This window comes from Parambassis ranga, chromosome 5 (genome assembly GCF_900634625.1).
Source record: "Parambassis ranga chromosome 5, fParRan2.1, whole genome shotgun sequence".
Classification (NCBI taxonomy): domain Eukaryota; kingdom Metazoa; phylum Chordata; class Actinopteri; family Ambassidae; genus Parambassis; species Parambassis ranga.
The window spans coordinates 31,876,944-31,891,044 of NC_041026.1; the positions used below are offsets into that span (position 1 = coordinate 31,876,944).

General features: G+C 42.3%; 1 protein-coding gene across 9 annotated transcripts in view; it reads left to right on the forward strand.

The window, feature by feature from the left end:
* The window catches only part of LOC114436041 (plexin-B1-like), a 135,352-nt gene that overhangs the window by 46,750 nt on the left and 74,501 nt on the right, over window positions 1–14,101 (forward strand). For all 9 annotated transcript variants that reach the window (XM_028406092.1, XM_028406091.1, XM_028406094.1 and 6 more), the window contains 9 exons: window positions 6,268–6,400; window positions 8,289–8,445; window positions 8,811–8,919; window positions 9,490–9,598; window positions 9,821–10,741; window positions 10,891–11,025; window positions 11,099–11,221; window positions 12,121–12,214; window positions 13,674–13,840. In XM_028406092.1, the coding sequence (XP_028261893.1) occupies window positions 6,268–6,400; window positions 8,289–8,445; window positions 8,811–8,919; window positions 9,490–9,598; window positions 9,821–10,741; window positions 10,891–11,025; window positions 11,099–11,221; window positions 12,121–12,214; window positions 13,674–13,840 (1,948 nt within the window). The remainder of the gene's footprint in view (window positions 1–6,267; window positions 6,401–8,288; window positions 8,446–8,810; window positions 8,920–9,489; window positions 9,599–9,820; window positions 10,742–10,890; window positions 11,026–11,098; window positions 11,222–12,120; window positions 12,215–13,673; window positions 13,841–14,101) is intronic.

The window sequence follows — 14,101 nt, forward strand, 5'->3', positions numbered from 1 at the left end:
GACCTCAACTCAACAGGAAGTCCGCCATCTTGGGTGGAAGTTGGCGATTTTGGCGATTTACACCATTGGTATGTGAGCAAACTCCTCCTAGAGCTTTCACCCGATTGACCTGAAATTTGCTGGAGGTCACCTAAAGAACCTGCTGATCAAAAGTTATCAAAAGCTTTTCTCTAACTTAAAGGGCGTGGCCTCTGTGGCTCGCCAAAGTCTGGCGACAATTCATGATTTCGCCATGCAACTTTGAACGGCTCTCACGCCTGCATACTTTATCCAAACGTCTTCAAACTTTATGAGCATGACGAGGGCTCCGCCCTGAACGCCTCCATATGTTGAAACCCTTACTTACTCGTGGCGCCCCCTGCTGGTAACAGGAAATGACCTCTTTTCACTCTGACGTGTACTGCTCCAACATAGTTGACAGCATCAACTTCATTTCACCTCTAGAACCTTCCCAACTAGTTGGTGAAGCTACACTATGAAGGCCGTGAAGCTGCATTCAATGGCGTCTGTGTGGCGGCGCGCTGACTGTCAAACCTTCGCCGTGAGATTACGTTTGAGTTTTTAATGACCTTAACGACCTTCTATGATCATGAAAATTCATACACACGTTCTCGAGGGCGTGTCCTAGCAACTGATGGGGGTCTCGTAAGTGGGCGGGGCAAATTGGCTCAATGGCGCCCCCTTGAATTTTTTAAACACCCCTCTCCATAGGGGTTTTTGTGGACTAGGAAGACAAAAATCGGCACTTTTGCTCAGCCATGTCTTCAGAACCAGGTGACAAAATCTCAGGTCCGTCAGAGTATTTCCCTAGGAGGAGTTCATTCAAATACGAGGTGTGGAACATGGATAATCAGCCTGAACATAATTCATACTGCCAGTAGGTGGCTCTATGAGTGAATCAGCCCATGAGCATATCAATCTGTTCAGAATGACAGGCGCAGCGTGCCTGATTTTTTTCATTTACATTGGATGAAGTATGTAGGAGATACAGGCACAAACACATCAATTTCCTGTGCGTTGGCGAAGGGTCAACTTCGTGGTGGTGCCACAGCCAGACCGTATGACGAAGTGCTGGGTTTTTGATAACTTTTGGTCCCTAAGCCCTTAAGGGCGAGTGCACCAATTTTCAGCCGTATTCAAGCAATTCCACTAGGAGGAGTTCGCAAAACTGTGGGGTGTGCAAATTGGAACAAGGCATGGTTTTTCCAAATGGCGGACTTCCTGTACATCGTGGAATTTTCGCCCAAGAGGCTTTTTTTCTTGTCACGAGGCGATACATCAGTGTACCAAGTCTGAAGTCTGTAGCACTTGCAGTGAATATTTTCACACTTTAGGGGGCGCTGCAGAGACATGTGGCCACGCCCGCCAATGGCGACAGTGTCAAGTTGCGATTTTCGTCGGGGGACAATTTTGTGCCAAATTTGGTGAGTTTTTGAGCACGTTCAGGGGGTCAAAATCGTGATACCGTGGGCAGAACGAGAAATACGTATAATAATAATAATAATAATTAAAGCTGCAAGCAGCGATGATCGGGCCCTCGCACTCCGCGCGACCGCCCCCTCCCCGTCACACCGTCCCTTCCCACCCCCGCTCCCCCCACGAGCTGCGCCGATTTTGCCAGCGGTGGGAAGAAGCAGAGATGTGTCAGTGCAACAAATCTCTCAATATATGTAAAAATTGTTAGTGTGCAGTAACCTCCTCTTTACAGTAGGTGGCGCTGTCCACAGATGTCCACACGTGGTCGGGGTCGGGTCTGTATCACATGTAAAAAATTTGAGGATTTTAGGAGCATCCGTGGTGGAGTTATATCAGTTGCAGTACCGTATGTGTCCACTGGGTGGAGCCAGACACCATGAGAATAGTGGAGACCCGTCTGTGCATCAAACCTCAAAAAACATTTGATTCATACATGAAAAATGTCCAGAAGCAGTTACTTCCGGTTTCCTGTAGGTGGCGCTGTGCAGGTGACTCATGAGCATGCAGACGTGTGGGGGGACGGACCGTTAGGACATGAAAAAAATTTGAGGACGCTAGGACGATGCACGGCGAAGTTATAAGCAGTTGATGTTTCATGGCGAATGTTCAACAGTCGCCACCGCCACGGGCAGCATGATACAGAAAACCACACAGGTGTCTCTGTGGGACGTCAAATCTGTGATCCTCATTTCGCTGTGTAATGACAGGGAAGGATTACAGAGTGCATGTCAGTGAAGAACATGGCACTTCCTGTCTCCACCACAAGGGAGCGCCATAGATCATGATGACATAGAGACGTTCAGGGAGGGGCTCTGACCACGTGCAGAAAGTTTGAAGCCGTTTGGAGCAAGTATGTAGGAGAGAGAGCTGTTCGTGTTTGAATGGCGAAGTGACGCCACAGCGGCCACGCCCTTTAACTTAGAGAAAAGCTTTTGATAACTTTTGATCAGCATGGTCTCTAGGTGACAGCGACCGAATATGAAGTCAATCGGTCGAAATCCCTAGGAGGAGTTCATCCGCATACCAAAGGTGGAAATCGCTGAAATTTGACCGTCTAAATCAAAATGGCTGACTTCCTGTGTGGTCTAGATCAATGGTGCAAGAGACTTTTATGTGCGCCTGGACGTGTTCTGTGTGTGTGCCGATTTTTGTCTTCCTACTCCAAAAAAACCCCTATGGAGAGGGGTATTTTAAAAATTCAAGGGGGCGCCATTGAGCCATTTTGCCCCGCCCACTTACGAGACCCCCATCAGTTGCTAGTACATGCCCCCGAGAATGTGTGTATGAATTTTCATGATCATAGAAGGTCATTAAGGTCATTAAATACTCAAACGTAATCTCACGGCGAAGGATCGACAGTTGGCGCCCCGCCACACGGACACCATTGCACGCAGCTTCACGCCCTTCATAGTGTAGCTTCACCAACTAGTTGGGAAGGTTCTAGAGGTGAAATGAAGTTGATGCTGTCAACTATGTAGGAGCAGTACACGTCAGAGTAAAAAGAGGCCATTTCCTGTTACCAGCAGGGGGCGCCACGAGTAAGTAAGGGTTTCAACATATGGAGGTGTTCAGGGCGGAGCCCTCGTCATGCTCATAAAGTTTGAAGACGTTTGGATAAAGTATGCAGGCGTGAGAGCCGTTCAAAGTTACATGGCGAAATCATGAATCGTCGCCAGACTTTGGCGAGCCACAGAGGCCACGCCCTGTAAGTTAGAGAAAAGCTTTTGATAACTTTTGATCAGCAGGTCCTTTAGGTGACCTCCAGCAAATTTCAGGTCAATCGGGCTACAGCTCTAGGAGGAGTTCGCTCACATACCAATGGTGTAAATCGCCAAAATCGCCATTTTCCATCCAAGATGGCGGACTTCCTGTTGGGTTAAGGTCATGGTGTCAAGAGACTTTTTGGTGCGTCTTGGTATGATAAACATGTGTACCGATTTTCGTGCACCTACTCCAAACTAAGCCAAATGCGAGGGAGGGGTGTTTTGAAAATTTCAAGGGGGCGCTGTAGAGCCATTTTGCCCCGCCCCTTTGCAGCGACCACAAAATATCAAATTTTTCGCCACCCCTGATGAGTGTGCAAAGTTTCGTGAGTTTTCGTGCATGGCAAAGGGGTGAAAAATGCAGTTAAACAGGCAGGCAAATAATAAGAATAATAATAATAAACACAGCAATTACAATAGGGCCTTCGCACCACTCGGTGCTCGGGCCCTAATAAACGCTTGCATTTCAATAGGGCTCTTGCACCTTTCGGTGCTCGGGCCCTAATCATAATAATAATAATAATAATAATAAACACTTGCGTTTCAATAGGGCTCTTGCACCATTCGGTGCTCGGGCCCTAATAATAATAATAATTCCTTGCATTTCAATAGGGCTCTTGCACCTTTCGGTGCTCGGGCCCTAATAATAAACGCTTGCATTTCAATAGGGCTCTTGCACCATTCGGTGCTCGGGCCCTAATAAACACCAGGTCGTGACAATAATATTGGCATTTGTTTTTCGAAGAAACAGGAGTAATGCTTTCCTTTTTATGTTGTTGCTTAATCCCCTAGCATTAAGTGAGATTATTTTCAAGGAGTTGATTTTAAAATTTTCCAGTATCAGTGAAAGAAAATAAAAAAGAGCACAATGTAAGAAAAACTAAAGAAAAGGTGTAAGCCTTAATAAAAAGGTAGGCTTGCTAGTGCAAATGAATGTAAACTGGTTTGTCTTCAGTTTAAGTAACTATAAAATACATAGTAACTAAAGCTGCAAGCAGCATTGCGGGCCCTCGCACACCTTGCGATCCGCGGGGCCATCGCAGTCCTCTCTCCTATGCTCTCATCTCCTATGCTCTCCTCTCCTCTCATTTTCAGAGATATACAACAAACACATGTTTACAAGACAAATTTGATGTTGCCCATAGGTGGCGCTATGACCGTATCATCATATTAACATATATATCTGTTCAGACTTAGGTCTATAGCAGTACTGTAAGATTTTGTCCACATTGCATTAAGTATGTTGGTGGTACTGCAGAAAATAGAGCAAGTTCCTTTGTAATGGCAAATGGTCAAATTTGAGGCCACGCCCCCACCACACCGTAACACTTTTGAAAGAGTTTTTGAATGCGTTTATTCCCTATGGTGTCCTGAGTGGACACAGTGAATTTCAGCTCGATTGGGTGAAGTATGTGAGGCATGAAAAGTTTTGTAGCAGGGTCAGAAATCGACAAAAATGAACATAAAATTCAAAACGGTGGACTTCCTGTTAGGTTTGGAGGGGGGGTTCAAGAGACTTTTTTGTGAGTCTGGAGGTGATACATGTGTGCCAATTTTCATGAGCCTACTCAAAACAGGCCAGAGGAGCAGGCAGAAAAACCTATGAAAACACAACATTTTGTGTAGCCAGTAGGTGGTGCTCTGTCAAAACCTCAATATTGTTGCATAGATGTGTTTAAGGTCAGACTCTGATCATACATGTTACATTTGGTAAAGATCGGATGGTAAACACAGAAGTTATAGGACTTCCTTTTTCGTGTGAAATCACCCTAATTTGAAGCCACAACGTAATATTTTTGAAATATATATATATTTTTTAAAAGTCTAACAACTCTTTTATAAATAGTTCTTTTTCCACCCTCCACAAGAAAAACATTCAGCTGTGAAATCCATGCAAAAGGGACAAACCTAGTTGCGTATTAAATGACATGCTTCACAGTCAGCAGTAATTCTTTTTCCTTCAATGATCACATCTGGACTATGCCATGCAGTCTTTTTATCTGCTTTGCGGGCTTTGTCAACAAGCGGCCAAAGTTTCTTTCGACATTGTCTTTCTCCGTTTTGGATAAAGAAGAAACACACAGACTTTATACAAAGGAGGGCGGGAAGACAATAGGACACAGGTGAGGCACATTAGGGCAGAGCAGGTAATCAACAGGAGGGGGAGGGAGCACACACGAGGAAGGGGAAGTAAAGACACCTGAAACAAGAGGGAGAGAGAGAGAAAACAAAATAAAACAGGAAGTAACTCAATGAAAAACAGAACTAGTGCGAAGGTAAAAAAACTAAAAAATAAGAGTCCTGGCTCAATCCATAACACTTATCCCTTCAACAAGCAATGTTTGCATTTAAAAGACTTGCATGACAGCAAGCAGAACTGGCGAGTGGACAGAAATGAAAAAAGTTTAACCCACAGACCAGCTGGTTATCAAAACTTGGAACACGCTTCCTGTCACATACAGTGGGTACGGAAAGTATTTTTTATACCCCATACTTTGTTATATTGCAGCCATTTGCTAAAATTTCATTTAAGTTCATTTTTTCCTCATTAATGTACATACAGCACCCCATATTAAAAGAAAGACACTGAATTGTGAACAAGAACGATGAACAAATCTGTGCAGCCCATTAAGCCTGTCAAGTGACAAATGAACGAGAAGGAGAACTGCTTCTTACACAGCCTGGCTGTCACGTGACAAAAGTATGAGGACCCAAGGAGGAACGAGTCGCAAACTAGAAATAATTTTTGTTTCCTGTCCTGCTGACTGAGCTTATGCAGCTGTCTGCCGTGTGGCGTGAGAATAAATGAATCACTCACTGAGATGACTCCTGAGTCATACAAAAGATTTGTTCATATGGAACGAAACATTCACGACCGTCACATCTCTAGTGCTCGGGCCCTAAATATAACTGTTCTGCAAACCAAGAGGATATTAGACCAATACAAAATTTACCAAGTCATGGTAAGAACTGTTTGCTCAGATGGGAGTCTAATGAAACAATGCAATTTACAATGTTTCTCCTGCAGGTGTGTCTTTAAGGCACAGTGCAGCCGTGGTACCAATCCAGCGCAGTGGCTGTGGAGCTTTGACATGGAGCAACAATGTTTGACAGTGCAGAACCTCAACCCCTCCAACGTTAGCAGGGAGGAACGCAGAATGGTAAGACCACCATAAATTTGGTGTATAATACCACCATACACCTGGTGTTTTGGTAGACAAAAACCACCAATTTCTTTAAAACAGAACTCTTGATTTGAACTATTAATCAATTCAGCTGCTAACTTACAAGTGGCAGCAATACAGTGCCAAATCAAATGTCTGTGCTTAATTTATTGTGATTTAGATTCTTGTGGAAATGCCTACACTGCCTCTTTTTTTTGACCTGACAGGACTTATCACTTTTTAACAAAATGAGCAATAAAATAAGGCTATGGTAATTTACTAATTGTGAGAGTACTAACAGTTAGTGGCCAGAAATAATTTGAATGAGGTCAGCCACCTTTTACAGGGGTGAATATTTTATTTTGTTTTTAATTAGTTAATATCACTTAAAAATGTCCTTTTTTAAAGATGTTCTTGTTCAGGAAAGCCTTTATAAAAGCAGTAAAAGGAAAAACATCCAAGAGGGTGAATCCCTTAAGTGTCAACTTTTGCTACTTGACAGTAAAAAAATACAAGAATATAAAATACACCATACAAGATACACAATTTTATTGAGCAATAATTATCCTAAGGATTCCAATAGGGCTCTCACACCACTCAGTGCTCGGGTCCTTCTTTAAAATGAGCACCATAGAGCAGGTGTAATTCTTTAATGTTCTTGCAAGGCAAGGCAAAACAGAGCAAGGCAAGGTTTATTTATATAGCAACATTCATACACAAGGCAATTCAGAGTGCTTTACATAGGATGAAATCACAGAATAAAAAAAAAAGTTTTAAAACATTAAATAAAGAAGGAAACCACAGGTCAGGGGCAGAATAACTGAATTCTGCTTCACTTTGTTTGGTTCTGACCTTGGGTACACACAGTAGGCTTGTCCCTGATAATCTCAGGGGTCTGGATGCTTCATAACGAACCAGTAACTCCAGGATGTTTTGTGGTCCAAGATCATTCAGTGCTTTGTAAACCAAGGGTAAGGTTTTGAAATGTATCCTTTGAGTCACAGGAAGCCAGTGCAGTGATTTGAGGACCGGTGTAACATAGTCCAGCTTCCTGGTATTACTCAGAACTCTAGCAGCAGCATTTTGGACCAGCTGCAGCTGCCTGATTGATTTTTTGCTAAGACATTTGAGGATGCCATTACAATCTAGCTCTTTCATTTTTGGGGCCAAAACAATCACTTCTGGTACATTTAATAATTGATTTGTTGAATACACTTAGTGAGAGTAAGGGACTGTAGTCATGTGATGACAATGAAATCTGAAGTTGTGTGTCGTCTGCATAGGTGTGACAAGAGATGTTGTGATGATGTATGACGTAAGCTAAGGGCAGCATGTAGATGTTGAACAGAAGTGGTCCCTTGAGGAACCCCGCCTGTGATTTTAGTTCGGTCAGATTCATAGTTACCAATTGACACAAAGTAGTCCCTATCATGTAATTAAGATTTGAACCAGTTTAACACAGTGCCAGTAAATCCCACCTACCTCTCCAGTCTGTCGAGCAGTATGTTATGATCAACTGTATTGAATGCAGCAGGTCCAATAATACTAAGACAGAGGACTTGCAGAAGAAATGTGAAATTTATTGTACAATCTTACTATCCCACATTGAGATTTATAAGTGACCTTTTGAGATTTCTGTGTTTAGATGGTTTAATCACTTACTATCATTCTGACCTTTACTTTCCTGCAGCAGCACAGCTGTCCACTTAATTATGCATTCACACTTTTCTCTGTCCTCTCTTGCACTTAAACTAAATTTGTTAAGTTGTCCCTGATGGACTAGTTTGCTGCTGAGTTTCACTGTGCTCTCTGTTAAAGTTTGGAGAACTGAAAACATAGATCCACTTTTAACTTATGATTGTGTTATTTTTTATTTATTTTTTAGGTGTCTCTCTCTGTCCCAGGACTTCCTGTGTTAGAAAAAGGTGAATCGTACTCCTGCTTCTTCCAGAATAGCCACAGTCCTGCGACTATTACTGAAACTGGAGTTATCTGCCAGTCTCCTGACACCAGCAGGGTACCTATGGTTCATCCAGGACAAGGTGAGTTTGGTTCAACTTCCTGCTGATACAGTTGGAGTTTTATTACTGGATTGCACCTCCCAATTGAAGGATTTGGTGAAACCAAATTGTTGTTGATGAGATAATCTTTGTGCATGTGTGTATATTTTTGTTTTTGCATAACAACAAATGGCATGCACTAAATTCTGTTCAGACTTTTTATCAGTCGATCTAGGCTAACCCAATCCAAGTACTAATTAACTCGTAGACTAAGAATCCTGGTTAGAAATGTTGTAGCTAAATAAACTAGAAGCTCCCTGTGAAGATTCTTAGAAGCTTTAAAAGGCTGAGATCCAAACTCTGAATCAGAGACTCTAAGACTCTTCTTACTCATGCTTTCTTTACAGATTCAGTGACGATCACTCTGTCTCTTCGTTTTGGAAACATCACAGTCACAGCAAGGGATTTCACATTCTATGACTGTACGGCTGTAAAGCAGCTGTCAGGCAGCATGCCGTAAGTCAGTTTTTTTCAACTGGTGTGCCGTGAGGGATCACCAGGTGTGCCGCGGGAAATGATCCAATTTCACTTGCTTGGTCTGATAATTATTATTCATTTACGGTAAATAATTTGTCTTAGTTCATCTATGCCAGTAACGTATAGTGGTCATTGTGTTGGTCTGGCAGCGCAAGCGCCACCTTAACTCAGTCCAGTCAGATCGTGTGTATGTGTGTTTCTATACACATATGCACTGACTGCACTGAGTTAAGGTAGCGCTCCACTGTGTGTCATACAGAGCGCAGAGAAGTGTATACCCACCCATGTGTGCCTTGTTTTTTTTTACATGTAAAATATGTGCAGTGGCTCAAAAAAGGAGGTTCTCTTTGTCATTCATCCAGTCCGATAAGAAACTGTATTCCATTAGACCAGTTTTCTTTCCACTGCTGCCAAATTAGCAGCTATTGGATGACTATTATAGCCATATCTCTCCTTTGCACATTTCAATCTTTTCTCCACTCTTCCATGCTGTTTTTCTTTTTACTGACTTACCTTTTATCTCTGATTTAATGTTATATATGTATGCAGTTGCCATGGTTGTGTTTTGAGCCAATGGGGCTGCAACTGGTGCATTCACCAGCACTCGTGTACCCACAAGTCCACTTGTGAAGAAGGAGTGATCATCTACAACCAACATGTAAGTTACAACATGTCAGCAGATTTGTGGTTGTAGTGAAAACAGAGGATGAGTAAAAAAATTAAGTAACAGGCTCAGGTTTTGCTGATATTCTAATAATAGCAGTTGAATGTCTCATGATCAATACAGGTCATGTATTCACCATTGTAATTGATTTCTTTTTCTTTTTTTTCCCATTTCTGTTTAAATTTGTCTAATGCCTCCCTCATCCTCCCTTCCCAGTTTAAACTGCCTACCTCATCTTCTCCTACAACCAAAATGATTAAAAGTATAACAACAACCACCGAGGCAGTGGCTGCTGTTACAACTGGCACTATGGCAACCACAACTCCATCCAAAACAACTACTGCCATGACAACAACTGCAGCCTCTGTCCCCGTAACATCTACTCAGGAGCCAACCACCTCTCCTATACTTTCTTCTAGCACACCCACAGTACCTACCAGCCCTGAGCCCACCACTCGACCCAACACCCTCCCCCTGGATCCTGGCAGCACTTTGCCACCCAACAGAGCATCAACCACAGCTGTGCCCCCAGAAGTCACCACTGACAGCGAAGAAGGGACAGACGCAGATGTCACTCAGAGTAACTTTGAAGATGCTGCAGTCACATCGATGGCAGCAGCAGAGTTGATACCTGTTAGTGTGGCTGATGTTATGAGTGGAGATCTGGACCCTGTGATGCCCCTGGCAATTCCTGACTCATCCACACTGAAGGTGATCATTGACTCACTTCCTAGCAGCACTCAGGAAACTAAGAGAGCACTTATCCTGGGGGAAACTCCCACCTTGGGATTGTCTGGTTTTTCCCTGCCCACAACATTTCCTTTGGGTAAACCAGGTGTCTCTGAGCCCTCCATCTATCTGGACTTGACTCAGACTACCACACTGTTTCTAACCCAGGAATCCCAGACTGAGACAGCAAGCCCTGATGCTCACCCTAAAGTACCCTTCTGGCAAAAAGAACTGGACAGCCATGCTGAGGACACTGTCCAATCAGACAATGACACAGCTACATTTTCAACTGCAAAAGTGCTCTCAGGAGATGGAGAATTTGGCCAGAGCTATCCATTGTACCCCAAGCTGCAGGATACTGACTCAGAGCTACGCTACCACTATGATCCAGCCGATGCTTTCATTCTGGTGAGTTTTGCCACCTTCATTCTCTTCTCTTCCCCCTTCTCCTCCTTTTTGTTCTTCTTCCTCCTGTTAAATCATCAGCAGCCTTCACCCTTGTGCAGAGTTTGGGGAAGAATTAACTGCACTTATGTGTGTCTGGGTGTGAACAACAGGGTGATGAAGACTCCTATGTCAGCTGGGGTTCCTCAGCATGTCCTTGTGTGGAGAAGGTCCATGGTTTTTCTATGCTCCCCATCGGAGTGGAAAGGAAGATTACTTTACTGGCACGCAACTTGCACCTCTATCAGGTATAATGCATGGACATGCACACTTCTTCTCTCCACTTTGTCTGTGTACTAACTAAAATCTTTTTGCATTCAGGACACAGAACTGGATTATGAGTGTGTTCTGGTTATCGAGGGGCAGACTGTGGTGGTGGACGCCTTTGTAGAAACAGATGATCGGAATCCCTCAAACTCTGACATCACATGTCAGCCACACCAGGTTTGAAGATGTACAGTCATTTGCACAATATCGTGTACGGGATAAGTTTGTGCAGCTTTGTAGATTTTCTATTGTGAAACCAAAACTGAAAAAGTAAGTTCAACGCAACAATGGTCTGCCTATAGTGTGTGGTGTAATTTTTGATGCCTGTGAGTGTTGTATACATACAGACTGAGTGGCATCAGTCACTGTTATTTCTCTTATAGTCATCTAAAGTCATCTTGACAATAGAAAAAAATGCTTATACAGTTGTTTGTACATCTTCAGGGACAACCTGAAAGATAATACATACTTGAGTAATATCATTTGTTCAAATGAAACAAAACAAAGAATGTATGAGAGTTGTATAACCCAAAGAACTCGGTTTCCACAGTAAAACGCCTCGTAAGCAGCATAATGCTGTAGGGATGTTTCAGTGCATCTGGAATCAAGTAGACGAATATCTTGAAACAAAACCTAAAGCAGTCATTAGCAAAACTGGGGCTGGATTTGTGACTTTCTTGTCTCTTCCAACATGGCAATGACCCAAAGCATAGATTCTTTCTAAATAAATAATTAGGTAATGCTCATACAGTCAACCCAAAAATAAACTCTTATTATATAATTAAGAGAAAGAAAAGTGCTAGAAAAGTGCCTCTGTACACATTTGTAGATATTCCATTAAAAATCAGTTTTTTCTAAATAGAACAGTCATTTACCACAATGATAATTTCTAGACTGTATCTCTGATTACTTTAACGTTATCTTCATTGAAAAAACATGTTTTCAACAAAAATAAAGACGTTTCCAAGTGACCCTAAACATTTGAACAGTACTGTATATATATTTATTTATTGTGTCAATTGACATTTTTCAGAAAAGAGAATCTAATGAATAAAATGCTGTCATTATTTGTCTAGTACACATACTCAGCTACTGTGGAGAAATATACTGCGATGATATATGTAAAAAGGAGGGACACCTTCCATGTGGACAGCTCTCCTGATCTACATGGTAAGTTCCACTATTTTATAGATATTTTCTCCATTGTAGAAATGTGAGGATCAATTTATGGAATTGCCTCATCAACACAATAATATGGTATATACAGTATTTTATATTAGCCACTTGCCTTTGATGACAACTTGTCACACCCAACTCATCCCAAACATCTCAGTTTTGATTAAGTTGGGTCATTGTGGAGGCCATGTCAGCTGACGCAGCAGTCAATCACTATATCTCCTTCTCACACCAAAAATTTGGACTCATCAGACCAGAAGTAGAGATTTCCACTGGGGCGAAATTTTGTCACCTTGCTGTAAAGACATTGTTGCAACAGTCAAAGTTACACAGTGTGAGTAAAGTGGTGTTACAAACTTGACCCTTTGCCAGTAAAGTGGAAGTCGCTGTATTTCTCACATTACTCATAAAACACATTACTTATAAAATCAGGCTCATACTTCACAGTTACATCACCCCCATGCAAGTTTTCTGCATAGCTGCAAGGTAATGGATATCAGTGCAACAAGAGCACAGGACATCCCTAAGATCAGCATCGACATTCTGTAAGAACTAGAAGAGGAACAGGTCGCACAACCTTGCCAGACAGTGATGCAGGTGCAGCACACATGCACACAGTGCACATGCTTCCTTCAAGAAAGTGACAAACACTCTTGTTCAAACGCCCCCTACTCCACCCTACCATACTCTACCCTAGAACAAGGTCTGGGTCCCCATTTGACCATACATGAAACTCAGCCATCCCACTGGGAGATAGACATTTGTATACATGTATTTCGGTGTGCTTTGCTGGGGAGGAAAGGAGAAAAAAGTCAATAGGATAATAGGAAAGAAGACTGCAGCAGACTCTGTGGACCACAAGTGTGAGGGGCCGATCATTGCAGCTTGCAGCTTTAATTCTTTTTTCCCTCTTCTTGCGCTATAAATAATTTAGGGAAATAAATTGATGCACCTGAAATTTTGTCAGACTGCTTCTAAGACATTTCTCATTTTCATGTTTTCTTTCTTTTTTCAAAAGCTCTTTATACAGTGTGGCTGGGGTGACATCGCAAAATTGACCCATACAGTATAGTTGTTTTATATCTTACAATATTCATCTTATCTGGCTCAAACTTTAGAATAATGGTGAGAATAAACAGACTGATTTGCTAATATTGTGATACAGTCATTAGTCCCACATACTTCTAGCAGGGTTTATTTTAGGTATATTGTGTATTTTGGTGTACTTCTCTGGGTAGGAGAGGAAAGAAGAGAGGAGAGGAGTCTGCAGCTGTTTGCAGCTTTAATTTGTGATACTTTACAGTTTAATGTCTACAGTATTGTATTCTACAATGTTGAAAATATATAAAAGAAACAAAAACTTCTAAATGTGAATGTGTGTTCAAAGTTTGGACTGGTCGCGTAACACACTTAACAAACCTGATTAACGTTTCTCTGTGTTTCCTGCCCTCAGTGACTCTCTACAACTGCTTAGTGGGCCGATCTGACTGCAGCCGCTGCCACGCAGCTGACCAGAAGTATGGCTGTGTCTGGTGTGATGATCCCCAGGCCAGCTGTTTGTATTCAGAGTCCTGCAGTGAACCTGCGCATGACACATGCCCCGCCCCTGTCATACACTCTGTGAGAACCAAAAGATAATAAATTGCCAAAAGTAAAGGAATAAAATATAAAAATTGACGATTGTGTCCTTTATAGGGTTTTTTGATCCATGTTTGTCAAAACAGGTGATTTTATTTTAAGACAGCTTTTTATGGGTAGAATCTGTAGCCAAAAGAATAACCCTCCTAAATCAGTTGTACCCGCTTATTAATGTAAAAAGTAGACTAAAGCCTACAGCCAGCTCCTGATATAAATAATTTGGCTATTATACTCCTACATCTA